The sequence below is a fragment of the Populus nigra genome, chromosome 10, assembly GCF_951802175.1.
Source record: "Populus nigra chromosome 10, ddPopNigr1.1, whole genome shotgun sequence".
Lineage (NCBI taxonomy): Eukaryota > Viridiplantae > Streptophyta > Magnoliopsida > Malpighiales > Salicaceae > Populus > Populus nigra.
In genome coordinates, this window is record NC_084861.1 from 6,520,622 (window position 1) to 6,548,351 (window position 27,730).

Here is a 27,730-nt window from a genome sequence, read left to right on the forward strand (position 1 = left end):
AATATTTTAAAAGTTACACTGTTAGGATGATTTAGCTTCTTTTAATGTGATATGAAATTAGGAATGGTAATTTCACATGGATATGATAGATATGATATCGGTTTGAACTTACCTATAGGAAATCTCTAGGCATGGTCAGGATTCGGGTCGGGTAAAATGTGAAGGCAAAAACAGGGTTTCAGGGTAGGTGTTGATATTAGCATACCCGACCCAAACAATATATGAATTATGACCCAAATTAAACATGAAATAAAAAAAAATAGCCACCGTGTATATAAAACTAATTATATATTAAATAATTATAAATTACATTTTTCAAAATCAGGTTTCATATCTAGTGGGTATCTAAAATTAACTGGGTCAGATTTGGATATAAAAAAATCATTCTCTATAGGATTCAATAGTTATTTCAGGTTTGGATATGAATAAGAATGATAATGAGTATTCTATTAGTTGGATTTCTTGATATCCATATCTTATTTATTGTCTACTTGGTATAAAATTTAAATATCTATAAGTTATTAATCGAGTTCCAAATATTTATATAAAGATCAATTATCTAACTATTATTTACTATCAAATAACACACGCACGCATATATATATATATATATATATATATATATATATATATATATATATATATACATACATACATACAAGTGTGTCTATATATACATGTATGTACTAACCAATGAAATGATAAATATCATATATATATATAAATGTGTGTGTTTTATGTCAACATTAAAACTCATGCAGGTTTTGAATCAAGTTTGATAATCTTCACACCCTATCTATTATTTACTTGACAAAGTAATTATCTAAAAAATATCAATTCATTCATATAAGATAAACATCTATTAAACTCAAACTCAGACTAAATTGCTATACTTAAGTATGAACAATTAATATTTTCATATCTAGATTTTAATATTTCATACTTTACATTTTTTTAGCAATTTCATTAGTATTTTTTTAATATATATTTTTTTAAAATGCATTATGATAAACAGTTAAAAACTATAGTATAGTATGATAAGTAAAATAAAAAAATGACAAAAACAAAATACGGAATTGTTAAACACGCTATGCAATGGGAAATTGAAAAGAATCAAGAAAACTGGATCAGCACGGAGAATTAAATGCAAGATAGTTTCATAGAGAAAATTAAAAAAAACGACTTATGCAAAGATTGATAAAAAAAAAAAAGATATCTCAAATTATCTATGCTTTCTACTGCTCCCAGGTAAGAAATGATGAACCGAGATATCCCGATAAAAATCCTTATCTCCCCGTGTTTTGAAATTAGTTCAGTTAGGTTTGGCATTTTAAAAATATTTTTGAATTTTTTTTTTAAATATATATATTTTTTTAAATTAATATTTTTAGATTATTTTGATGTATTAGTATAAAAAATAATTTTTAAAAAATAAAAAAATATTATTTTAATATATTCCTAAATAAAAAATATTTTTAAACAAGAACCAGTTAAAAAAATTAAAAAAAATTAGGCCATCAACTATTTTTCTTTTTATTTTAATTTTTTTTTGAGGCGGTGAAAGAATGTTATGTAACCCCACATGGGTCCCTAAATAAACATGGAATAAATGTGACGTTGCAAGAGGATGGGGTCGGAGGACGATCATTCAGACGTAGATAGAAAAGAAAAAGAAAAAGAAAAAGAAAAAGAAAAAGAAAAAGAAAAAGAGGGGATTTTCCAAGGCATTTACAAACAGGATTCAGGAGCAATGAGCTCGTGGTCCCTGTACTATTCAATTCTATTAATATGATACTCATCCTATAATTTTCCCAATGTTGCCCTTGCACTACTAGCTTTTGATGATCCTTTAATTTGATCCCACTCTTTTTTAAACAAGTAAACAAATGGAATTATATTTATATAAAAAATTAGAAAAACAAAAATAACTTATGCCTTTCAGCCATAGAACACGTAAATTAGCTAGAGAAAAAAGTCATTTTCTATTTTGAAGTAAGAAATTATTTTTTATTCATATTTCCGAAGTACCAGAAAGTTATTATATTTAACATCAAGGGCCCACATTAACAATGTTTAAGGAGATGATGGACAGAAGGATCGTATTAACAGATAGAAGAACATTACAGGGGTTGAAATAAAAATACTACATGAAGAGGGGCAAGTTAGCAAGAATAAAATAACACAGGGATTACCGAGCTCATTTCTCCTTAACAATCAAATATGATTTTCTAGCTCGTCTCGAGCTCAAAATAATGTCTCTTAAGTCTTAGCAGAGAGCAGCAGCACAGCACCCCAGCACCACCTGGCACAGAGCCAGTGACCTCGCTTTTTCCTTCTCTTTTTTAATCGTCCTTTTCTGAGTCACCTTTTACCTTTCCTATCCTCCCTTCTATGGAGCTACTTTCTCCTTTTATTTTCTCATAGAAACGTTAAAAAAAAACCCCACCTCCTGCTTAACAATAACCCAGATATGAACTAGGGTTCCTTGCAATGCACAGAGCTTGAATCTTCAAGTTCGCATTGAAAATAGAAGCAATGAGTGAAATGGGGAAGAATGTGCTGGTTTTGTGTTTTGTTATGCTCTTGTTTTTTGGAGGTGTCACTTCAGTTCCTACTACTACTTCACCAGCAAGTGAGTGAGGTGCTTTTGTTTCATCTGTTTTTTGCTTGTCGTGAAAATTTTAGCTAAATTTTTCTATTCTCGTAGAGATTGTTGGTGGGCTTTTCTCAAATGTCGTGTCTGCTCTCATGAAGTGGTTGTGGTCTCTGAAGGCCACCACCAAAACAGGTTTGGATCTCTGATTCTACCTGATTCTACTACCACCTTTGCTCCTTTTGTTCTGCTATGTTCTGTTTGTTTGCTGGTTCCTGGCTTATGAAATTTTCGTGGCTAGTGATCTCTGGTCGTCCAATGATGAAGTTTGAGAGTGGGTATACTGTGGAGACTGTGTTTGATGGAAGCAAGCTTGGGATCGAGCCTTACTCCGTGCAGGTGTTGCCCAGCGGAGAGCTTCTGATTTTGGATTCTGCTAACAGTAACATTTACAGGATATCTGATTCCTTGTCTCTCTGTAAGTGGGTTGTTTGTGATGTCATGAGATGTTGGTTGAATGCTCTTGTCTCGATGAATTACTTTCCTTGTTTTTTTTGTTTTTTTTTTAATGAAGTTGTTTTGAGCGTTATTTATTTTGACAATTCGGCTAATTTCTCAGAACTCCATTCTTTTTTCCATTAAACTTTGTACTGAATCTCAAAAAAATCTTCGAGGCCGTGATTTAGTAGTTTTGTATTTAAGATGCAGATAACCTGCATGTTCAATTTGTCGCATCCATTGTTTTCCCAGAATGTCAAATGCTATATCAATTTCATCTTAAAAAGAAAAATGCTATGCCAATTTTAGTGGGGAAAAAAAGTTCCAGAAAGAGATGCCAGCACAAACTCATTTATGATGAAATTTTCCTCTTCCCTTCACCGTGCACTGCGATGGATTGCTACTTTAAGCATGCTGCAATTTACAAAGAAATACGTTTTCTTATTTTCACTTTTCATGGTGTTGCATTCATTCCTAACCATTTGCTACATATCCTTGACCCTAAACCAGGTGCGATAACTTAGAGCTGATATCATATCTCACACCTGCAAGCCGATTCTTTATCTGATGTACATCTGCATGACTTGTACCTATGTGCCTAATGTGAGAATTCCATTCAGTCAAGCTTGTGCCTATATCCGATATGCATCTTTTGTATGTTTGAAGACATTTTACTTACGGAACCCCACCTTTTAATAACTAGTTTGATAAGGATGAAGTTTCTTGGCACTTTCCATGCCCTTCTTTTTGGATTTTTTAATGGAAATTACCGGAAAACTGCAGACAGCAGACCTAAGCTGGTTGCTGGATCCCATGAAGGATACTCTGGACACGTGGATGGGAAGTTAAGAGAGGCAAAGATGAACCACCCAAAAGGGCTTACTGTAGATGACAGAGGAAACATTTATGTTGCAGACACCATGAATATGGCAATCAGGAAGATAAGTGATGCAGGTAGATGCTATCAGTTTTTTGTTTGGGAGGGGGTTCAAAAGCAACCTTAAATTTCTCTCAGCTTCACTGTAGATCTTGATAATTACTACTATCAATATCAGGTTGTTACTGATGTTGGCTGTTGATGCTAGTAGCTGATATGGTTGAAAAAACTTCATGCAGGGGTTACAACAATTGCTGGAGGGAAATGGGGCCGAGGGAGCCATGTTGATGGGGCAAGTGAAGATGCAAACTTTTCTAATGATTTTGATGTGGTTTACATAGGAAGCAGTTGCTCCCTACTTGTTATAGACAGAGGAAATCGAGCCATCAGGGAGATCCAGCTGCATTTTGACGACTGTGCTTATCAATATGGAAGTGGTTTTCCTCTTGGTAAACTGATCCATCCGAATTTTATCTTCTCTTATTTGTTAACATGCTTTGATGTTTATGTGATCTTCCTTCTTTGCAGGAATTGCGGTGCTAGTAGCAGCTGGCTTCTTTGGTTACATGCTAGCACTGCTGCAACGTAGAGTGGGAATGATTGTTTCTCCTCAGAATGTAAGTATTGACTTATTTTTCAATAAATAAATAAATTGTCATTTCTTGCATCCTTATTCCATAGGATAATTAAAGGGATGCTTTATAATGAACCATTGAACAGACTATTCTACATGGAGCCATCCGAACTCGTCTATTGTTTTGTTCTTTTTTCCTCTTTTATTTATTTTATTTGTTTAGTTAACTTCGTCTGTTGTTTTGTTTTGTTGGTTTTTTTCCCTCTTGTTTATTTTATTTGCTTAGTTAACTTTTTAATAGTTTTTCCCTCTGTTTGGTGAGTGGATGGCTAGACCAGATAAGCCTTTGCAGAATTACGCTTCATGGCATTGCCAGGAGGAAATAAATCTACTTAAATGAAATTTAAAAGTAATTTTCTTTTTGGAAATCACTTCAGTGAGGTTAGCCATGCAATCCTATTTCATTCATGTTATTCTGTGCCAAAATGGCAATGCCATCTCTTGTCTGAAAGTAGTTCAATCACATTTCTCATATCCTGGTTAGCATCTTCTTGTGCACAATGGACAGAAATTGTTTAACCTCCTTTGTTGTGCTCCTGATCAGGTTGCAATGAAAATGAGCATTACAGGAATTCCTTACCAGAAGCCTATCAAATCGATCAGGCCACCTTTAATCCCTACCGAAGATGAACAGGAGAAGCATGAAGAAGGCCTATTTGGATCACTTGGCAAGCTTTTCATCAACACAGGGGCTTCGGTTATGGAAATTTTTGGAGGTATAGTCCCCAGTTTTAGGAAGAAGCCAGTAAGCTATCAGTATCAAAACTACCAGCAGCAGCAGTATCAGCATCAGCATCAGCATCAGAAGCAATCGTCTTCTTGGCCTGTACAAGACAGCTTTGTGATACCAGATGAAGACGAGCCTCCTTCAATTGAATCCAGAACCCCAACACCAAGGAAAACCTACCCATTCATGTCGAAGGATACGGAGAAGATGCATCAATGGCGGCAAGGTCGTTCCATCTATAGTGGGTGGGATGGTGATTTACAGCAGCAGCAGCATCATCATCGGTATCAATCCTCTACACCACATACTTACTACGAGCAAAGCTATGAAAAAACCAATGAGATTGTATTTGGGGCAGTTCAAGGGCAGGATGGGAAGTATGAAACTATGGTGACAAAGCCCGTTGATTATGGAGATCCAAAACACTACCTCCACAACATTCGTTCTCGAACCAATTCTCTCCATTATGCTAAGGGGTATTAAGTATGTGACATTCTGAGATTTTGGAGCTATAACCTAATTCCATCTTGATATGAGTGCTTCAGGATATACATGGTGTCGGGTTTTATTCTCAAGAATGAAGTATTTTTGGGAGCTGCTCAGTGCTTTTTAGGGTTTAATCGGTCGGGTAAAAATATTATAGGCCTGTTGTATTACCTGGTGTTTTGATAAATTATGAAAATGCTTGTCTTTGATTCTGTGTGTCAAATGCGTGGTTGCCAATGATTAGGTGAGGGCCTTTGAAGAGTTATGCAGCCCAGTAGCCGTGATTACATATCAACAAGGCATGCTTTGATGTTCCATACTGTTGGAATCAAAATAACTCTCACTTTCATTTCTCGTTTTGATCTTATAGCATTTGTTTCGATTTTTGTTAGCCAATTAGACTCCAAATCCTCCAACGTCATGTCCATGGCCCAGCATCTCCTGTTCTGTAGCTAAAATAGACGAAGAAGAAACTCGGATTTCGAAATTTCTAGAGTCGGTCTGGGTTTTTTATTATCCATTCTTTTTTATAATGTATTCTTTAGAAAGTTTATTTTTGGAAAGCCTTATGTGCTTTGATAACCTTAGTGTACATTAACTAATTATCTTGGGCTATCAATTTCTACTTTCGGCAGCTATTCATGTACACGCATCGTTTTCTTATTGGCAGCTGCTTGATGAACCTCACCATCACGTTCCTTTTTCAAGGAGATTGATGGATGCTTTAAATTTCCCCAAGTTAGTAGTAGAGGGGCCAATTAGGGTTCAATATGACTAGATTAAGAAAGTAGAGGACAGAACGGTCATTTTAGCCACCTATTGGGATGTGAATGGCCTGGAAGTCTATTGGGATGTGAATGGCCTGGAAGTCACCACGTAGGGATAAAGGCGAGGGATCAACAATTCCGTGCCAATATTCGCGGGACCTGTGACATCCCGGATTTGGTCCTACGAGGTTGTCGAAGGGGCACGATACATCATTCAGTAATTGCTCAGGCCGGCGAGGTTTTTGAACTTAAGTGACTTTCTACTCGTCGCATCAAAAAGGTATTTTCACACCTCTCGGGGCCAGGGAAATGCTACTTTTGGTAATGCTTGAATTGGAAGAAATTGCCATTTTCAGGTTTTGCGCGAATGTGATTATTCGTGTATGGTGATCGGTAAATAACACCTTGAAATTCCATGAACATTTTGTGGCTCTTTGTAGAATAACACATCTAACTTAAAACAACTATGACTGCAGACAACGCACAGAAGACCACAGGTGTTGATCTAGGCAAAAATCCATCGAAAACAGACAGCGATGAAGATGCTCAAATTAGGTTGCAAAATCCTGCAGAAAAGTTAAGATCATGTTCTCTCGATCTGATAGCTAAGACTAACAAATCAACTTCAAACATCTATCATTTTCCATCTGTTATTCGACCTGTCTTGCATAAGAACATGAAAATCTATATGGAAATGGTACACAAAGGAACAGGTCCTGCTCGCAAAAGCTGAATAGTGGATGAATAAATTTTATACCTATCAGGTTGCCTGCAACAATTCCTTGATATCATATCCTTGGAGCTGGATAGAAACAACCAGAAACGGTGTTAGCTTTATTTCTTCATTCAACAACTTAAAAGGGCAAATATTTATCACTCCAAGCAAACCCCTTTTTTGACCGCCCTCAGAGTCCAAACAGTAGAAAGCTAAATTTGAGTTCTCATGAAGCTTAATAGTAACCATCAGACAGCAAGCAATATACCTGAAGCAAGGTGAGAATGAGGACTACTCCCGAGTTCCAGAAAGCATGAATTGTGATTGGTGTTAGAAGGTTGCGAGTTTGAGCATATGAAAATCCAAGCGCAGTCCCTACAGAGATGAACGAGTTGATTTGTTTTCTCCAAAAAAGTACATGTTTTGAATTTATCTATACGAAATCCAGTTCGTTCATTATCAAATAACTGAAGATCAAAATGTTATCAAGAAAGTTCAAACCATCAACCTCAAAAAAGAAAGCTTCATCATGGAATGGGCATTTCCTTCAGAGAAGGTACACAACAACTTTTGATCTAGTCATCAATCTACACATCTTACCTAACACAAATAGTTGGGGAAACTCTCCTGGAGTTAAATGTGCTAATGCGAATACAGCCGCACTAATTAGGACAGAAACTGGTGTAGGTACCCTGCAGAAAAAGCAAAGAAATAGAACTTGGAAAATAAATCACCAATGCAAAAAAAAAAAGACGGTCAAATCCAAATAGCTCAACCATCCTTGATGCAAAAATACAAATTACACAATTTGTAGATCAAATTTCCAAGCACATTTTGATTACATGGAAATAGACGGATGTAATAAGAATTAACCACATTTCCCCCTTGTGCTTGTGTAAAATAACTGACTTATTCCAGTGATTCCAATTTGGTCAACTGATCCTAAAATTGGACAAATCTGAGTCAGCCTGTTCCAACCGGTAATGGGCCACTCAATCTTGACCGATGTTGTATTTGGCTATGCTATTCACCCTCAACAAGGACTTCATCAGACTTGTCACCAGAGCAGTCATCAAACTACAGTAAAAGTAGTCTAAATATTTTGACTGACAACGTATCATATGAGGGCCAATAAAATTTGCAAAGAGCAGTAGAAAAAATCAGCTGACTTAATCTCATCTGCTCCTCAACTAGTGGCTATTGCAGATCCATTCTTTTTAAAATATTATCATTTCTGATTTCATAGTCTTGCAAGCTATTTATCTTACTCCCACCCCCCTTTTTATAAGCACATGGCATGTAACATGCCACAGCTCTGAGAATTTGAGACCTGTCTAAACATCAGGCTATTTAATTGTTCTCCAACTGATAGGTAGCAGACATCTGAATCACTTTCTGTATTTTCTCTCCAACTAGCTATTTACTTCTATCAGTATACACTGCTTTTGGTTGAATTCTCAAACTTAACTGCAAAATGTTATGCAGGACACAATTTTATCTCCTGAGCTGAGCAACTTGGTTTAAACTCTCAACTGAAGGTGATTAATATAAGCACAAGTTTCTTTATCAAAAGGGAAAGAGGACAGCTTATTTTCTGAAATCAGAAAAAAGAATAATACCACTTTGTCAGAGACACCATGAAAAATCCTCGAAAGACATTCTCCTCCAAAACTGGAGCAAGGACACCAGTGATGCCAATCAAGCAAGCGGTGCTGCAGAGATAGCAAGAGCACACACTATAAAAATAAGCTTCCTTACCAGTTAGGCAGGTTCACAATCAAACCATATAGAATTGCAAACAATCTGTTATCTATATACCTGATACTAGAAGATCCAATCAATGGAAGAAGTCGAACAAGAGCATCAGTCTGCAACCATGTCATATAAATTAATATAGAAGAAAACACACAAACGCTTAGATGTTCATTACCATATGCCAAACGGAAAATCAACCAAGTCACTTCTTTCATTCAAGTTAAGCACATTAAACCTGGCCATTTAACTCTAGTTCTTTCAGTCAGAAACATCATGCATGAAACAATCAGAGGCGCTTCTATCAGAATTACCACTGATTACACAGTCATATAGATACACAGCGAGTCCATTTATGAGGCGTGCTGTTTCTGTATGGCATCGTTTTATAGTCATTCATGGTAAGAAAGGCCTATCTAACGCTATGCATAAGTTAGCAATTCACTCCACCAACAGAAAGAAGCACTACATTTGTTAATTTGTATCTGTATGGCATCGTTTTATAGTCATTCATGGTAAGAAAGGCCTATCTAAAGCTATCTATCTATCTATATATATATATATATATATATATATATATATATATATATATATATATATATATATATTTCGGTGTCTCCGAAGAAGAAAACAATTGAAGCTAAAAAACTAATCCTGACCTCTCTCTGTGGGGTCTCGCCACTGAAAGTAGACACAGCAACTCCGGTCAATGCAACAGCAAGCAGAGCACTAGCAAGACCAATACCCGCCCATAAGAGCCACCCTTTTTCTAGATTGAAAGGTTCCTTTAAATCTGACACAACAGTGCCCAATATTAAACTAAAGAAGAAAACCCAAAACCCAGATAGAAATTATAAACAGAAAGCAAGTTATCATAGTAAAAGATTGATCAGTACCATAGCGAAACACATCTTCAGGAAGAGGTTGGAAAGTGTTGAGGATTCCATAAAGAACTCCAAGCACAACGGCAGTTGCAATGCTACCAAAAAAATAATAAGAAAAAAGCCAAAACAAATTAACAAATGTAGTGGACATTTTTATATTGTTTATTACACGCGATCAATATTCAATATTATAAATTTGAAATTGGTGAGGTGATGGTTAAAGGGGGCATGCTACATCCTTATTCCTAAGCCATCAGAAAGAATTGGATAGCCAACTCTTACAGGAAAAGACCAGAGAGATGAACTTAGTCACAAAAACCAAGAGATTAAAATGAAATTAGTATACCTTTGGTCCAAAAGCAGTATCTCCGCTTTCTCGTCTAAACTTAGCTCTTCAATCTTAATTCCTAAATATGGTATGGCCGTTGCCTCAACCAAACCTGTCAGAATAAAGCTGCCTGCCGAAAATCAGAAGCTAAAAACAAAAAACTGCACAGATGACAGTAATAATAGTAAAAAATAAGAGAAACCTTATTCCACAGGCAAGTGAGGTTAAGGAAATCGTTTGCCATGGCCAAGGCACGTCCCATCGCTTGATTATTGGCCATTCCAATCCCTTGTCCTGCGCTTCAACTTTGGCTTTGGATTCCTTTCCAGCATAAATTGAAGAAGCTAACTGACGTCGCTTTGGCCTCAGCAGAACTACTTTCTGTCTGCAGGAAAGAAGGGAAGAACCGGTCCGTTTGACTAGAATTGGGAAATCCGATAGACAGTAGAGTGAAGATTGAGCAAGGCATGATAATGATGATGGGACTATTGTAGTAGAAGAAGAAAAAACCATTGTTTTGTTTTGGAGCGGACACACGATACCCCCTCCTTTTGACTCCAGTGCAGGAGGATAAGATGATATGATGGTATCATCAGTCCTGTTTAAACTTTGTCAGTGTCTTGAATTTTGGTTTATTTATTTCAAAAATAAGTTGCTTCTACTGGTCTCTGTTTGGAATTGCATTATACTATTATAGAATGATTTTAATATATTAATATAAAAATAATTTTTTAAAATAAAAATATATTATTTTAATAAATTTTTAAATAAAAAATATTTTTAAAAATAATTATCAATACACTCCTAAATACCAGTAAAAAATGGGATCAGGTGAAGTTAAAATGTCTATTATTATAAAAAAAAATTACTCCCCACTGCTGTAGCCTATGTTCCTCTGCATCTTATTCTTTGTTATTTACATTTATGTTGGATTTTTCTTTAAATTTATTTTGTAATGTTTGGAAATGTGATAATAAATATTTTTTAAAAATATTTTTATTGTAAATACATTATAATAATTTTTTAAAAAAGATTAAAAATATTTTTAAAACGTAAATATTTTTAACGCAAATTGTGGGCAACATGATAATTTTATTTAAATATTATGCATGAGAATAATTAAGCTTTAATCCCAAAAAGTACCGCGACATTTCTACAACTCGCCAAATCTTCATTTTATTAAAGATTTTATGAAGTGGCTGCAGGGATAGCCATCCAAGTACAGTGATACCCTGAAATGACTTCAATTTTTTTTCGTTTTTGGAACATAATCTGGAAGAAGTTATATCCACGGACTAACTTATACTTGGTTAATGTTTGATATTCCAGTCCGATCATATTTATTTATTTTTTTGAATTTATTTATTTTAAATTATTTTTTTGTGTTGCACTATTATTAAAAATAAAATTTAAAAAATAATAATAAAACATGTTTTTTTTAAAAATAATTTCTAAATGCAATAGAGGAGATGTTGTTCAAAAAGAAGGTGAGAGAAAATAAAAAAGAAGAAACGGAGATGACACAGAAAAAAGGGAAGAGACCATGCAAAAAAGGAAGAATTAGAGGGTGGAAAACGCACTCAGCTTTGGCCTCAGGTGGTCATGCCACTTTCAGTGATCCCGAAACCCATTATTTTGACAGACTCGAGCATGGTCAACTGTCCTTGATTAGAAAACTGTTAAGTGCTAAACTGCTCACGAATAAGAGCTTCATCATCAACCACATTGTTAAAAAAAATGTATGAGGTTTTTTTTTTTTTTTATGATCTACTACAAAATGTACATGACCAGTTTATATCCTGTACGTATAACAAAAAGAGTTAAACATGGTATACCATCCCCACCTGCAGAGTAGATGCATGAGGTGCACTTAGTGTAGAGGCAGGTGCCCTGCTGTTTCGCCTCAAAAACCCGTACCCATAATTTATTACAAGCTTCTTCAGCATGCTAGATCCTTGTTTGGCCCTCACATAGGAATGCCCCAATATGTAAGCAATCCCAGCTTCTCTAGCTTCCATAAGTTCCTGCAACTCCTCCCTGGCACCTCTGTTGATCTTCGGGCTGTCTGGTACTCTAAACCTTACTCTTTTCCTAGGTTGAATCACAGGTGGCGACCTTATCTCCCTCAACTCTGAGGTGCCAGCTGACTCTATGTTGTCAACATCATCCTCCTTCAATTGGATTCCATCTGTATGAGTACAGCATGTTCCAACTACTGTCATTTTGCCATCTTCACTCTCTGAGTCATCCTTCGCGCCATTGGGTTCATGATTCCCTGAGCGTATAAACTCTGCTATGCTGCATACAAGATCCTTCTCAAATTCCATGTCATCCTTGTGAACATCACAATATCCATATCGCACGATGCACCTATACAACCTGTATTCTCTTGGGCCAATGTACCCTATTAGAAACCGTTCCTTGGCTCTAACATGTGGAACAGGGACAGATTTGATGCAGAGAAAGACTAGGACTTGGTGGAATGCTGGAAGGTTGGTAACAAAGTGGGAGAAGATTGCCGGGATTCCAGAAACTAGCTCCGTGTGTATGAGGCCAATTCCTCGGACACGCACAATACCAAGGCTAGGACCCAAGCTAAGTAGCCAATTAATGGAGACCTTGTTTTGGACATCAAATTCGTATGTTTTGAGTGTGCCATAGTGCCACACACACATAACGATCAGGAAGATGAATGAGAGGGCAACAGGAACCCAGGCCCCTTCCAAGAACTTTATTAGGGAAGCTGAGAAGTAAAGAGCTTCAATTGTGCCAAAAAAGCACACAAAGCATATTGCAAAGAAGACATTCTTGTGCCAGCATAAGACGATAACTAGAGACATCAGGCATGTAGTAACCAGCATGACGGTTATAACCGCCAAACCTGTTCCAAAATGAGCAAGGTATTAGAAGCAGTAATGAAATTTCAGTCAACCCTTTCAAGCACACTTATTTCTCAAGAAGCATTATGAGAGATTTCATAACAACCAAGTAACAGTGAATCCACATCTTGGAATTTATTTGCATGATACCCCAAGTTCTACCATTTTACGAAACTACATCTAGGCAAGTTCTTTCTAATGACATTAAGGTTTCATAAAATTTTTTTACTTAAAGATCAAATAGATAAATCCAGCTTCTCTTTCTCTGCAAATGCTCATTACAGTACTGCACCAACCATGCAGCTGCATACATACACTTGAATAGCTCCTTGTGCAAACAGAATAGTCTATTGACTTTCATGTAATGGCCCTATCATTATGATGCTAGAGTTTAATGATCTTTGGCATGCTTAAATGTAAGATAAGGGGCTTCCTGCTCAATGCAGCATTCTTAGCACAAATTACCAGTACCATGAATTGGCTGGTGGATAGTCTAATTATTAATAACTTGTGTACTTAGATTTGGAAAATTCAATTCACTCAGTTGATATTACTCGTAAATCATATAAAAGAAATAATTGGAATTTATAGAGAGATGGCTGTGTTCATCAGGACAATCTCATGGCAAAAGCCTTGTGTTGAATGGTACTGAACAACCAACTACCTATGATATCCATTTATAATTCTTTGAATAACATGCTTCAAGCTGAGGCTAGAACCTAAAGTACTCACAGCACAATAGATATTTAATGAACAAGTAAAACACACGTTAGATTTCTATGCATAGCAAGAGATCATGCACTAGAGTTCAACACCGCCAAGAGTCATACCTGAGGCATTACCCATACGTTTTGTGTCCCTGAAACCAACAGTAACAGCCAAGCACAGCAGCATCAAAGTCCAGTTTATCTCTGGGATGTAGATCTGACCATGGATTTTGGATGATGTGTGAACTATTTTGACTCTAGGGAAGCAGCTCAGAGCAGAGCACTGTTTGATTATTGAGAATGTTCCAGTGATGATGGCTTGGCTTCCAACTACTGCAGCAAGGATGGCTATAACTAAAACTGGCCATCGTAATTTATCTGGAACGATAATGTTGCGTACTTCAGGTCAGTCAAAACTTGCATAATATCCAAAGAATGATGCTATTTGTCCCAAAAAAGTTTCCAAAAAAAAAAAAATTGCCACTTGATTTTATTTAGAAAATTGATTCAGAAAACTTCTTAATAATAACCTTCATGAAGACATCTTAAAGGCACCTACCCGGAACAGATACGTAAAATCCAATGCGGTAATCACTATCAATGGCATGATGTTGAGATAGGTAAGCAGCTTGTCCCATATATGCAAGAATCAAGGATGGATAAACCAAGGAGGTGAACGCTATCTGCAGGAAATGAATGACTTTTAGAATAAGGCATGGACTAATGAAATCTCATGTCATTTAACCTTAAATAGATTATTTTACTTTTACAATAATTTATTTGCATATTATATTTTGAACGGGAATAGTTTTTAAGTTGATACGCTATGCTGGGTGACAAGACTATGAGTGCTTCTCCTGACATTATGAAAGAAAAATATTCTTATGTATCTTCCCAAAACAGTATGAGTAGGGAAAATTAGCATGGTGTCATACAGGATTGCTAGAGTTTGGCGTGTGCGAAATAAAGTATATTAGAAAAATATTTAGAAGAAACTGGAATGTCATTATGGATATGATAAGAACCTTTGCAGGAAGAATTTAGGAGGAAGAGGAGAAGAAGAAGAAGAAAGAGCTTCGAGAAAAGAGAAAAAAGAATACTCTAGATTGCAACCCCAAACTAAACTAAAATACTCATAATTCCAGTAGTCACTTGCAATTACAAAGAATAGGTGTTCCTTCCATGGGCACCAAAAGCCCTAATTGTTCAAAAAATAAATATGAAATAAAAACATAAAATTCAGTTTGCAACTCCTGTAAATGAGGCAAAACAATGTTATTTTCATGGGCAATGAAGAAGGTAGAGTAAAACTACTTGCTGGTTGCATTCATGTAGAAATTGAGCCTGCTATAGACGTTTCCAGCCCTGGATTATCGCCAACAGTTGCAGCCAAGAGCTTGTAGAATGCTGCTTTATCTCATCCAGCTTTGCCAATTTTGTTATCTCATTGATTTCATTGTTTTAACCTTGTCTTTTACGACTTCAAATTCTTCTTGAAATGTCTGAAACTTTTAGGAGAGTTGGGCATATATAACCATCATGATAACTTGGAAGATGGTACCCGAGAAAGAAACTTGGATAAGAGGACAGAGAATAAATTACTTTAGCTTTGATAGCAAACTGGTGTAGGATAATGTAAGACGTGTCCTGCAGGTGTCTCGTGATAGCTGGGACAGAAGATCCAGGATTTAGAGGGAAATTAGGATTTTTACTGTAGCTGTGAATAGCAACCAAGGTTACTATAGCAAGAAAGAAATAAAGAAGAAGAAGAAACTAGCATATGGAGAAAAGAATAGAAGAAGAGTACTCTAGGCCACAGTCCCAAACCAAACCAAAATATTCATGATTATATCATCAAAGGCCTTCCAATTACATAGAACCCCTTCTATAGGCACTAAAAAAGCCTTAATTGTTCTAAGTTAAATAGCAAATTGAAATTCAAATAAGAGAAGAAGAAAAAAATACAAAACACTATTAATATTCTAGTTCTTAAATAACCTCAATTCCTAAATAGTATAGGATCCCTAAATAAGATGTATTCCTAAATATCCCATGTCTGTGAGGAATACCAAAATATATAGAATTGAAAGTCAAATCAAAATAGGCCCCTTTTCTTGGCTGGGTCACCATGGGAACAATTTAGTCTTCCAGGAAACATTTCAAGAAGTAAATGAAAAATACTATGAAGAAAAATTGGCATGCACCATGATATTAAGATTGCATCCGAGGAAAGATTCATTTTCTGTTAAAGAAGCAGCAAAGGTTGTTTGAAAGTAATCCATAACAAATGCAGATATACATTAATGAAGCTGTTTGAAAGTAATCCATAACATATGCAGATATACATTAATGAAGCTGTTTGAAAGTAATCCATAACATATGCAGATATACATTAAGGAGAAAAGGACACGACCATCAGGTCTTGAACATCCAAAATCTCATAAACCTAGAGGGATGCTACGAATTGGTACTTGCAGGATCAGAAACCTTGTAAGGTATCATGATATGAACTCACAAAGCTCAAAACACACTAATCAACACGCTGCTCTATAACAGTGACTGATACAAGCATGAAAGTAGCACATCTCCCAACTATTATTGTGACAGGCACGCCAACTTAACTGAGTACAGAAAACCTCATTTAAGTAGAACAGAGTTTTTAAAGTATATATACCTGGATTGACAATTGAGAAAAGTGTCCAAGATCAGCGAACATAGCTTCTGAGCCTGTTTTTTGAAAAAGAATAAACAAGAACGAGAGAATAAGAGGTGGTTGCTAACTCTTTGCTTGTATATGGCCTAAAAGAAACAGTTAATCCAATAATCACCTGTTATACACAACAAAATCCCGCCCAAGGACATCCAACCTCCTCGTTGAGTTTTCCTCAAAAACTTGTACATGTAATAAGGTGATAGAGCTTGATAAACATGAGGATTCCAGTGTATGATATTATATATCCCAATGGCACTGATGCACAGAAGCCACATTAGAACCACCGGTGCAAACAAGAATCCAATCCTGTGGGTGCCATAATGCTGAAGGGCAAACAAGCCAATGAGTATGATGCATGCAACTGGCACTTCCACATCTGCAAAATTATTGATTTTTCAGCAGGCAATGCCACAGTAAGAGGCATGAAATTTACAGTATGCCATGCCACCAATGATAATAGCAGTATGAATACAAAAAAGAAGCAGCCTCGTGCACTAACAATGGGAGTAACTGAAGTATAATGAAGCATAAATTTGGACTCAATTCCACAGTTTTTGTTCATCACATGGAAGCAAACCCCTGCCACCCCCAACCAGAAGATTATTGAAATATAACATCCATCGTCACAGGTGTTTAAAAATGAAAGGGACTACTTTTCAAACTTGGAAATTATGGTAGTCATTTTCTATAGGATAATCACATTTTTAGTACTTTTTACTTTTCGCAGTTACAATTTGAATATGTCAACATCATTATTTTTTTCTTATTGAGCATCTAAACTGCAGAAAATTTTCAAATCAAGTACATCATTTCACATCACTTCCTTTTGAGTATCTAATCTAGAGATGTACCCGAAAAATGCTAGTTTAGCATGCTAATTGGCCACAATTTTGCATAATTGACAAAGTAGCATCACGAGCTCCATAATACAGTTCTTTTTGAAAAACAAGATGCATACCAGACATGAATATAATAAGCAAGTTCCAGAAGTTCTAAAGAATAATGAAAATTGTCAAGACAGCAGGACGCATTATGAGCTCTGAATTGCTTGCCATGGCATTAAATTCCAACCAAAAGTTATTCGAATGGAAAGAAGTTTCTAGAAGAAACACGCAGAGAAAGCAAAAGCAATAACCTTAGCCCTAAAGCCAGTCGGCCATAATTAATATACTACAGAGAATGGAGTTGTATAAATCGAAAAGGGACATTGGAATTCCGAAACAGAAAACGAGAAAAGAAGCGGCAGGTATCTTACATTTGTGATGCTCTCTTGACATGGAAAGCTCAAGGCCAGAAACCGCGGAGAAAACTGTATATATGGTACCCGATGATCGCACAAGTAATTCAATTAGAGCCTAAAAAGCAAAAATAAAACATTTACAAGCTGGAAGAGATCTAATAAGTGATGATTACCAGAAAGAGCAGGGGTTAGGACACCATCACCAATGACCATACAAGTCCCAATCAAAGCCAGCAAAAGTAAGAACCTCTGCAAAACCCTGTGTTTCTCAAGAGTAGATTTCAATCTTGAACCAAAAGTAGTTTTTGGTGCCAAACAAGTAGCTGCAGCATCCTTCTTGTACTCGTAAAGCTCTTCATCAGCCACCTGGCAATTGGGGAGTGAGTTGACTCGGGCATGCCGACAGAGCAAGGAGTAGAGAGCAAAAGTACCTCCTTCGCCATTATCATCAGCTTTTAGCACTATAAACACGTATTTTAACAAAGGGATCAAAGTGAGAGTCCAAAAAACAAAAGACAGGACACCATAAATCTCTTCATTTGTCTCAGAATGTTGAATATCGTCAGCAAACGTGCTCTTGTATACATATAGCGGCGAAGTACTTAAATCTCCATACACAACTCCTAGACTTTGATATGCCAAAGTTAATACTGTCTTCCATGATTCTCTCTGAAACACACCCCACGAAAGGAAAAAGAAAAACACATATTTATATGATTCTTCTTCAGCAACAAAGGTTAATAATACTAAAAAAAGAACTTACCTTAACATGGTTTTGAGAAATCCCAGTTTCCAGATCCATGACGGGACTGGGAGGGGAGCTCTCAGAGGTTGAAATATTCCATTTGACGATGACCCATTTTGGCAAAACTAATAAAAATGGAGGAGTACTCCTATTTTTTTTTTTAAATCACAAGCATGCATTGATGGGGATAAAGATGGATAGATACATGGGTCTAAATTCAGTTTTAATTTAATTAGTTGAGCAGAGCACTAGTGCTGAATGTCGACAGCAGCTGAACAACCACGACTACAGACACAACTCGACAAAGTAGAAAAAACCAAGTAAAGCTAAAATCAAAGTGTTGCGTTGCGTGCGTTATTTTAAGACAGACAGAGTTTTGAGAGAGACAGAAATTAGGTAATGGTTTCACTCCTTCAAAAAAAAAAATCAGGTGGTGACTGGTGAAGATTTTTTTTTTTGTTTCCAAAGTCCAAGAGTGTGTCTCTACGGTAAATTACTTTTTTATTTAGTCCCTGTATTTTTATAGTAACTATAGCTTAGTCTCTTTATTCTTTTGCTGACTATTTTCTTAGAGCAAACCAGCATCGTGGGGGCTTCGAGAAAATAAAGAGCTAAGGTAAGGGACCAAGTTGCACTTTTTAAATATGAAGGACTAAGTTATAAACATGTTCAAAATCAAGAGACCAAGTAATAATTTGCCTATTTTATTTATAAATCCTGTATTGAAAACTCTAAATTTATGACAAGATAGAAGGAAAGGTGGTGAAGTCCCAACGTGCTCTCCAATTGAGCCCGCATAATGCAGCCTTTGGCATCTTTTGACTGAGAACTCCGATCATGGCTTCTACCCTTTCCATCTCCTACTGCCTTGCTTTATGTAACTTGTGTTGGAGCTAGTGTTTGACATGAAACATGTTGAAATAAATTATTTTCTTAATTTTTTTTTTAATTCAACAAACAGCTGGTGAAGAAAAATCAACATTGTTAGGTAGATGTCTTCGCATTCAATCAGGATTGTTTTTGTTAATATCTTTATGAACTCGGTATAGTTTAGGATTTAGATTTTTTAAAATTATTTTTTTAAAACAATATATATGACCCTTCGCTTTATAAAGAGTATTTTCCCTGTTATTTTTATGAAAAACCAAATGGTTTTTAATAGAAGAAAAGTAGTGGCCATTTTAAAATTCCGGTTGAACGGCAACGACGAACATCGCCAAAATCTTGTAATTGGACCAATGATGAAGTGTTTGATTCTATTTAACACATGGTTGACTCAAAATGTTGATTGAAGAAGGACCTATGAGAAACCATTTGGCTTTTGAAAACTCATCGCAGAAGTGCAGTTAATGATTTTCCCAATCATCTGGCTTCAAAAAAAGAGGGAAAGGACGGCAGAAAGCACTACAAATTTTCCGTTGAGTTGGTCGTTGGAAAATTTCTGGTCAGATGCTCGAATCATCACCGATAAATTAGGCACCCTTGCTAAATAAACAAATAGTTTCGTAATTAAGGATCTCTTACAGTGTAATCATGTGTCGAGCGCTGCTGTTTTTTTAATGTTATTTCACGGCCTTCTGAACTCTGAGCAACCTCGACAGCATATTACTACGCAGCAGCCCTTCGAATAATGGAGTATAATTTCTTGGAAATATTTTGGACAAATATAAGGGCTTGATACATCATTGTTTTCTCACTTGGAGAGCAAAAGAAGATCAATAATTTATTTAAAAGAGAAATTAAGCTGGTTGTTTAATGTCAGCTTACAAAAATTAGTACAGGACAATTTTGGACCGCATTGGATAGTTTTCAAGTTTTTCATTTTGCAAGGTATTAAATGATATATAACGTAATCACTACAAAAAGAAAACAAAAGATTGTGTGTAAATTGATGGTGATACACCCACCGCTTCGATTGCTATTAAATTTGTTTTCTGGGGGCGTGTCAGAAGACTTCAATGATGAGGACATTTCTAAGCATTTGCATCCTACAGCAAATGATATGACACTTTTAGACGCTGATGCTTCAAAACATTGAGGATAAGCAAGTGAAATTGTTTTTGTCTTTATGCCTTTGCCCTTTTGGCCCAGACAGGAAAGAATTGACCCAGGCACCTAACCATTTTTCTCACCACAAGTTTTGATTCCAGTCCAGAAATGTTACAAGGATAGAAGTTAAAGCGGAAAGGATGCCGATAAAGAAAAGCAGAGGAAAAGAAACGAAAAGCAGCTCTTAAGCGTAAGTTTTTACGGTGCTAGAAGAGATATGTAGCATCAAAAGTCAAAACATTGTTTCATACCACGGAAGGGAAGGGAGGGTGTAGGTAAGGTGGCAAGAGGAAAGCTCAAGGCATACCAGTTCATAGGTTCAACTCCTACTCTTGGATAGACACTGAAAGGCTCCTAAGTTGAGTACAGGGCAAAAAGCAAATTCATCAAGGATTCTACATGAAATACTACAATGCACACAGTCGCACAGATGCAACCGCAGTTCTATCATTATTTTTCCCAGAGTTTTATTTAAAGCTTCAAGTGGACAGACTAAAATCCCAGACCGTCTTAAATGAGAAAAACGAATCAGACCATATATGTCATCGCCACTTGCATGATATTCATGTGGGGTACACTCATATTAGCAGCACCAGCTCTACAATTATTCCTCAAGAATGCATAGAGGTAGTTAATAACCAGTTTCTTGAAGAAAAGGGAGTTTTTCTTTGCCCTCACATCCCCGTGAGCCAATAAATAAGTAAATCCCGAATCCATTGCTTCTCGAAGAGCTGAAAGCTCATACTCCAGACCTGGGTCTTCATCGAAGGACATTACACTTGCGGGCAATGCTGATGAAGTGTCTTCGGGAATAGAAGTTCCCGGGGCTTCCAATCTATGATCATGCATTAAAGGAACCCTAAGTTCCTCTGTCCCATCACCACCCGCAGCTCCAGAATCCCTTGACCTCTCGGAAACACTATCATCAAAGTGCTCGTTCAAATTGCTCTCCATGGCAAGATCTTGAGCCTCTCTCCTCAAGAACTTCTCAAGGCTTTCAACTAAAAGTTGCTCAAACACATGGTGATCTACCTTCCTGACATCTTTGTAACCGTATCGGGCAACACATTGGAATATATGGTAGTCCTTCGGACAAACTCTACGGAAAAGAAACCTTTCCTCTTGAGGGACCACTGGCACAGGAACATACTTGATGCAAACAAATACTATAGTAGAGTGGATTGCTGGAAGGCTAAGCAGGAACTGCCCAAAAATTGAGGGAATGCCTTGGACAAGCTCATTGTACAGCAGTCCGATTCCTGGAACTCTTACAGTTCCAAGGGTGGAGCCAAGTTCAAGCATAAAATCCATGGAAATCTTCTCTCTCACCTCACTCTGGTACTTCAACACGCTCCCATAATTCCAAGTGTACATCACACATAGAAAGAACGTAGCAAAAACAAGCGGAAGCCAACCTCCCTCTTTGATTTTTGATAAAACTGCAGACAAGTAAACGAGCTCTACAGACCCAAACACTAACGGGAAACACAAAGCCAGGAACAAGTTGGTCTTCCAAATTAGAAGCATCACAAGTGTCACCAGCGTGGTGCTCACAATCATCACACCAACTTCAGCTATGCCTGCAAGAACAACACGAGTTCCATTAGCAAACCTACAACTGTAGGCTTAGAAACAACTAACGAGCATTAGCCCAGCCCCTCCTTCAAGAAAAATCGTTAGATACACAGGGGACAAGATCAAATTGACTTGTCGAGCTATATTGGAAAGCAATAGATTTCCAACTGGAAATTATTAAATACCAGCAGGTATTTCTATTCCAGAAAATTTCAAATGATATTTTTTTAATGCAGAAAAAAGAACGCTATGGAGATGAAAAAGCAGGAAGATACTTACCATATGCATTGGCAATATCTGTTGTTCTTCGGAAGATTGAAACCACAACAATGCACATTATCATTAGAAAATAATTGATTACAGGGATATAAATTTGGCCCATCAGCTTCCTTGAGGTGTGAACTATCTTCAACCTTGGGAAGCATCCAAGAGACATTGCTTGCTTAACACACGAAAATGTAGCAGATATCATTGCTTGGCTGGCAATCATGGCAGCGAGGGTGGCAATGACAAAGACTGGCCAGAAAAGGCTCTCTGTTATTCATGAGATTCAGGAACTGTGTCAGATTTTGCACTTAACATACAGACATTTTGACTTGAGATAGTTTAAAAGGGAAATGAATTAATGTTAGTAATCATACTAGGGGGAAAAGTCACCTGGAATAGAATCGTAGAATATTCTGCTTGCTGAATCGGGATATTTCATCAAATTTGAAGCCTGACCCATGTAAGCCAGGAGAAGACAGGGAAACACTACACAAGTAAAGGCAATCTGTGCAAGTAGTAAAGGGTAATTAGGTGAAATATATATAGTAAATCTTCGAGAAAGATACAAAATTCAGGGAAGCAGAAAGAAACCTGTATGGATTCTACGGAAAAATGCCCCAAGTCAGCGAACATGGCTTCAGCTCCTGAAACGACATGCAGAGATGGTGTGGCATAAAACATGTGTATCTTTTTTACAATGCTATTTGACAAACTCAAAGATGATAATACGAAAAGGCAGGTTGTCACTTTTCACATTGAAGCGAGGCTGATTCACCAATCAGCCTTTATAGCCGCTGTGTCCAACACCTAATTTGCAATTATCAACATAGCAGAACAGACAAAAGCAAAAATCTAATTTATGCAACCAGCATATCGGTGTAAAGAAACAGTGTGTTGCATTTAGACAGGACTGTAACAATGTGTTACAAGAAGTATAAGAGAGGCAAGCAAGCAAAAGATCAAGAGATTCTACTGTAGAAAAAGGCAATGTAGACAGTTCAAATTATAATCAAACGAACTGGATTGCCCAAATGTCTCTACCCAGAACAGACTTAATAACAATACCCCGTTTCGGCTTATTCATTCAATACTGACTGATACGTATCTGTGTCCCCAAAAGAAGGCTTTAAGAGAAACTTTCGCAATAGGAGATCAACAGGTATGGTTGATATGCAAGAAGAATTTCATCAGTCATGAAACATTTGTACACAAGAATGGTAGAGTGATCTTTATACCGGAAAAATTCAGTGGACACCTTACCAGCTAAAGTCGTATGGATTTAGGGTTCCTAACCTTCAAATGTAGGTAGCAAATTTTGAAAACAATGAGCAAAGATGATTTACATCTACTCTTACTAGGGAAGATGTCTCCAGGTCCCAGTAGCATATCTGATATGACTGGGGAAGTTGAGGACAGAGTAGAATATCCAAATCAATGTAGTAATCCACCAGTAGAGCTCACAGTTTAGGGCAGTATGTACCTGTAATGCACAGAACGCAGCCACCAAGAGCTGACCAAGCAGCACTACTGTTCTTTTTGAAGAAAAAATAGATATAAGCTGGATTGAGTGCCTTGATGACGCTGCTATCATGCTTCACTAGATTGTAAATCCCAATGGAACCCAGAGAAAAGAACCACAGACCAAGTACCGGAGCAAACAGGAAACCCACCTTCCCTGTTCCAAACTGCTGTATGCTGAACAGCCCCACAAGGATTATGATTGAGACAACAACCACAGCATCTATAGACAAAACCAGTTAGATTATAGTGATTTTGGTCACAACATTCATTAGTTGTTGCATCTACAATAGCCAGAGAAAAGAATGCGGAAGTTGCCCAGAATTGTGTTGTATGTATCTGTCTTGTAATACAAATGTAATGGATGGTTCATATTAACCCAGTGAGTAATGAATTCATGATAAAATAAGTTTCCTACTAACATGGATCCACTGCAATAGCATCAAGTTTGTATAAAACTTGTTATCCTTCCGTGCATTCTGGCCTGAACAAAACAAGCATCCCACAATCTATGCCTAGATTTCACAGACACATGAGGATCTCTCTGACTACAATAACATTACATTGTGAAAAGAAAAAATAGGTAAAGTAGAACTTTAAGCGCGCCACACAAGGATATTTGACCCCATTTAATATCTTCACTTCTTCAGTTCTTTCCTGACACCAAACAGTAAAGTAGACCACACATGCATCTAGAGAAGTAAAAAAAAAAAGAACAAAAAATACTTACTTGTACCAAACCAGGATATTTCACCTTGCAGACCGCTCACGGCCGACATCACTGCATGGCAGATGCCATAATAGTGAATTAGTGTCATTCCAGGCAATTGAAATTGATTCTATTTCACAACTAAAATAAAAATAACACTGAAATGGCTACAGGTTGATATAGGTTGATAGAACATTCCACCATAATTATTGAAACAAAGAACCAACGAACAAGTTCAATATGCCTTGTCCTCTGGTTTGTTAATGCATTTCAAAGTGCTTTTGGACCGAGAAAGCATTGAATTGATGCTTTTTTCATTCTGAAAGCGCTTTTGCAAACGCACCTGAAACACATTACCAAATACACAATTCTAAATTAAGGTTAAAGGGAAATCAACAGCAAAATATTCATATGGAGAGAATGATCAAGATGATGTTTCAAGTGAAAATAATTCCCCTTTTAAGGAAAGCTTCTGCCTTTTTGGAAGTTGCAAGCACTCTTCACCTATCTCACTGACAAGCAAGCCAAACGAAAATATCTATACCCTATAGGGTTTGATTTCAACGAATCAGCACTCATGATTTATCCAATAGGTAACTGTAGCTGGTTCTTCACATAAATTCATCGAATTGGACTTTGATGATGTTACAACACCATGTGATCCTTAGTTAGTAGGAGAATGACACCATGCTTTATTAGTTGGATAAGGATTGTTAATAGTTCATAAGTAAATATTAGTTAGCACAAGAGATCAACACCTCTATAAATATCGTTGTAGAATTCCTGAAGAGAATAAGAATGAAATCAGTATAGTCTATTTTGTAGAAATTCTGCAGAATCCCTTTTCTCTCTTTCTCTCAATTCCTCTCTCCCTAAATCTTTCTTTCTATCAAGAATCACTTTGTTAAGCCTAGTTCTTAACAGACGATAAATCCTTAAACTCCCACAGTTAATGTAGCATGTATTTCAGAGCTTTGTTCTCTGTTTTTTTTTTTATTATTATTATTTTGACAATCAGGAGCTTATTTTCTAGGAGGTCACTAACTTTGAATTTTGTTGGCGTTCCCCAAGAAAAACCGCATGGAATCGTCTACTGCTTAAAAAATCTCATAGCTAGTGACTGAGTTGCACCTTCACTATTGAATAATCTCCAGTTCTACATGGTGAATGGAAGATAGAAATCCACCAGTTGTAAGACCATATGATGTGAGCAGAAAATTCTCAAACACGGACTACGTTTTTATAGCACCTAGCTACCAGTCAATGACACAACACATCCATGTACCTGACATTGCGGGGGTAAGAATACCATCTCCTATGACCATGGAAGTTCCTGTCAGAACCAAAAGCAAAAGCAGTGTTTTCAAGGATGATCTTTTCTCCAAAGTTTCTTTTATCTTTAAAGCCCTCTCCAGTTCTGGTGTGGGCAATTTGAGCTTAAAACTTGAAATATTTTCATCAGCTGGCTGTCGATTTGGCAGCATATTAACCTTTGCATATCTGCAGATCAGTGAGTAGAGAGCAAATGTTCCTCCTACAATCAGAGTTATCGATGTATTAAACAATATATAGTCCATGAGATTACTAGCAATAAAGCAAGATGAAAAGCAATCAATTTGAAAAGATATCTCTTACCTTCCCCATTATCATTTGCTTTGAGCACTACAAAAACATATTTTGCTAATGGAATGAGAGAAATCGTGTAAATAACTAATGACAATGCTCCCAAGATATCAACTTCTGACTTGATGGGCACCTTGCTGAAAACATCAGTAAAGACATAGAGAGGGCTTGTGCCCAGGTCACCATACACCACACCAAGTGTCTGAAAAGCCATTGCAAGAGTTTTCCAAACTGAAAGGTCCTAATATAGTAAAGTAATGGTTTAGTAATAGAAAACATCAGATCTCATTGACTCGTGAATTTTTTATTTCATTCTAGCAAACCACTTTTGCTGCTTGTCAAAGTGAGTAAGATTGGCTGATGAAGCAGACAAAATCTTTTTGAATGCCTAGCAGTTAAAGTTGGGACTGATATGAACTCCTAACTTTTCAGCTGTTTTTCTGCTGCGCTCTCTTTTCATGGATTCTAATCACGGCTAGAGGAAAGGTGCTGTTTATAGAATTCCTAACCCCCCCCCCCCCAACCACCAAATGTTAGTTACGAAGAATCAAACCATGTCAAATTTTGGGTCAACCAGGCAACACTGAACTTCCCCACAATGGCCACTGATAAAAACCGTTCACATGCCCAGCTTACTCCAAAACGTAAAGCAATAGGTGGAATCATTGCAGAGAATAGCAACTATAATAATGGTGGAGTTTATCGATTCCCTACCTTCATCATTGGTCACAACTCACAAAATTCCCGTGAAAGTCAATTTTATAGCATTTTCCCCAAATTTACACAGTAGCATAACAACTCGAGCTAGGAAACACAGGTACATTTTGAGGGAAATGGATGATAGCCATGATAAAATTCAAAAGGAAAGAAAGAATGTAATTAGTAAACGGTGATGATTATATGATTATTAGTACCTTAGAGTGGTGGTGGTGAGCACCAGCAATCTCCATGGCTTCAACATCAAAAGAGTTAACTTTGTTGGGCTTCTTAACCAGCCTCCTCCTAATGGATCCATACCCTTGTCTGCTATCGTTCTCATCAAGCAAAGATCAAGGAGGCGACTCTGAGTCCACTTCGCTACCATCCACCCACCTAGATTCACCAACACTACCACCATCAACAATGTTATGATTACTCCTGCCGACCAACCTCGCACTGCTCTCTTCAATCCGATCCTCATCTCCTTCCATATTCTACAAACCCACTTCAAGAACAAAACCTACAGGTTCGGTCTTCACGTACAATGGCACCACCCCCTTTGTGGTTAATGTTCATCACAGACTGAAGCAGTCTGTAGCATTGATATTGGGTGATGTTGAGTACTGATTTTGCATTGCTACTGACAATAATTATTAATAGAAAGGGACAAAGAACTGAAGAATATAAACCAATCACGAGTAAAAGACAAGAAGCAGAGTTATTTTCAGACATCGTCACCAGTAGA

At 36.8% G+C, this 27,730-nt stretch overlaps 4 protein-coding genes across 8 annotated transcripts; 1 reads left to right on the forward strand and 3 right to left on the reverse strand.

Annotated features, from left to right (window-relative positions):
• The first annotated feature begins 2,245 nt into the window (after positions 1-2,245).
• Positions 2,246-6,169, forward strand: LOC133705922 (uncharacterized). The gene is made up of 7 exons (XM_062131371.1): positions 2,246-2,632; positions 2,708-2,788; positions 2,895-3,071; positions 3,875-4,045; positions 4,208-4,417; positions 4,497-4,585; positions 5,147-6,169. The coding sequence occupies exons 1-7, from the start codon at positions 2,536-2,538 to the stop codon at positions 5,810-5,812; spliced, it is 1,491 nt and encodes a 496-aa protein (XP_061987355.1). The 5' UTR covers positions 2,246-2,535; the 3' UTR covers positions 5,813-6,169.
• A 919-nt stretch (positions 6,170-7,088) lies between these two features.
• LOC133704649 (uncharacterized) lies at positions 7,089-10,833 on the reverse strand. Of its 2 annotated transcripts, XM_062129539.1 has the most exons (10): positions 10,464-10,833; positions 10,280-10,387; positions 9,946-10,028; positions 9,709-9,842; positions 9,116-9,165; positions 8,917-9,009; positions 7,898-7,989; positions 7,566-7,672; positions 7,340-7,384; positions 7,089-7,148 (listed from the first exon to the last, which is right to left on the reverse strand). In XM_062129539.1, exons 1-9 carry the CDS (start codon positions 10,772-10,774, stop codon positions 7,343-7,345), a joined length of 1,020 nt encoding a protein of 339 aa, XP_061985523.1. In that variant the 5' UTR covers positions 10,775-10,833; the 3' UTR covers positions 7,089-7,148; positions 7,340-7,342. The 2 variants fall into 2 exon arrangements, with proteins under 2 accessions (XP_061985523.1, XP_061985522.1); XM_062129538.1 differs by having other exon boundaries at positions 7,089-7,384.
• Positions 10,834-11,945: 1,112 nt separating this feature from the next.
• LOC133705521 (potassium transporter 6-like) lies at positions 11,946-18,903 on the reverse strand. Its single transcript, XM_062130776.1, has 8 exons — positions 18,564-18,903; positions 17,974-18,469; positions 17,816-17,869; positions 16,676-16,936; positions 16,522-16,574; positions 14,407-14,530; positions 13,971-14,225; positions 11,946-13,142 (listed from the first exon to the last, which is right to left on the reverse strand). Exons 1-8 carry the CDS (start codon positions 18,600-18,602, stop codon positions 12,082-12,084), a joined length of 2,343 nt encoding a protein of 780 aa, XP_061986760.1. The 5' UTR covers positions 18,603-18,903; the 3' UTR covers positions 11,946-12,081.
• A 2,050-nt stretch (positions 18,904-20,953) lies between these two features.
• Positions 20,954-27,686, reverse strand: LOC133705266 (putative potassium transporter 12). Of its 4 annotated transcripts, XM_062130405.1 has the most exons (9): positions 27,201-27,686; positions 26,299-26,527; positions 25,949-26,197; positions 24,685-24,735; positions 23,917-24,177; positions 23,028-23,080; positions 22,827-22,941; positions 22,449-22,703; positions 20,954-22,174 (listed from the first exon to the last, which is right to left on the reverse strand). In XM_062130405.1, the coding sequence occupies exons 1-9, from the start codon at positions 27,234-27,236 to the stop codon at positions 21,123-21,125; spliced, it is 2,301 nt and encodes a 766-aa protein (XP_061986389.1). In that variant the 5' UTR covers positions 27,237-27,686; the 3' UTR covers positions 20,954-21,122. The 4 variants fall into 4 exon arrangements, with proteins under 4 accessions (XP_061986389.1, XP_061986390.1, XP_061986392.1 ...); XM_062130406.1 differs by lacking the exon at positions 26,299-26,527 and having other exon boundaries at positions 27,201-27,685; XM_062130408.1 differs by lacking the exons at positions 26,299-26,527; positions 27,201-27,686 and having other exon boundaries at positions 24,865-26,091.
• Between the last annotated feature and the right edge of the window lie 44 nt (positions 27,687-27,730).

What these genes read in the sequence shown, in the direction of transcription:
- LOC133705922 (XM_062131371.1), top strand. Translation starts at nt 2,536, where the DNA reads ATGAGTGAAATGGGGAAGAATGTGCTGGTTTTGTGTTTTGTTATGCTC. An exon ending in ATCTGATTCCTTGTCTCTCT is followed by an intron (nt 3,072 to 3,874) that starts GTAAGTGGGTTG and finishes GGAAAACTGCAG; the next exon opens with ACAGCAGACCTAAGCTGGTT. An exon ending in CAGGAAGATAAGTGATGCAG is followed by an intron (nt 4,046 to 4,207) that starts GTAGATGCTATC and finishes AACTTCATGCAG; the next exon opens with GGGTTACAACAATTGCTGGA.
- LOC133704649 (XM_062129539.1), bottom strand. Translation starts at nt 10,774, where the DNA reads ATGGTTTTTTCTTCTTCTACTACAATAGTCCCATCATCATTATCATGC. An exon ending in ATACTGCTTTTGGACCAAAG is followed by an intron (nt 10,029 to 10,279) that starts GTATACTAATTT and finishes TTTTTTTGGTAG; the next exon opens with CATTGCAACTGCCGTTGTGC. An exon ending in TCATTCTCACCTTGCTTCAG is followed by an intron (nt 7,385 to 7,565) that starts GTATATTGCTTG and finishes GTTTCTATCCAG; the next exon opens with CTCCAAGGATATGATATCAA.
- LOC133705521 (XM_062130776.1), bottom strand. Translation starts at nt 18,602, where the DNA reads ATGGATCTGGAAACTGGGATTTCTCAAAACCATGTTAAG. An exon ending in TTTCTCAATTGTCAATCCAG is followed by an intron (nt 14,531 to 16,521) that starts GTATATATACTT and finishes CATTTCCTGCAG; the next exon opens with ATAGCGTTCACCTCCTTGGT. An exon ending in ACGTATGGGTAATGCCTCAG is followed by an intron (nt 13,143 to 13,970) that starts GTATGACTCTTG and finishes ATTTTGGAACAG; the next exon opens with GTTTGGCGGTTATAACCGTC.
- LOC133705266 (XM_062130405.1), bottom strand. Translation starts at nt 27,236, where the DNA reads ATGGAGATTGCTGGTGCTCACCACCACCACTCTAAG. An exon ending in TTTCCGTAGAATCCATACAG is followed by an intron (nt 22,942 to 23,027) that starts GTTTCTTTCTGC and finishes CTACTTGCACAG; the next exon opens with ATTGCCTTTACTTGTGTAGT. An exon ending in ATTCTACGATTCTATTCCAG is followed by an intron (nt 22,704 to 22,826) that starts GTGACTTTTCCC and finishes CATGAATAACAG; the next exon opens with AGAGCCTTTTCTGGCCAGTC.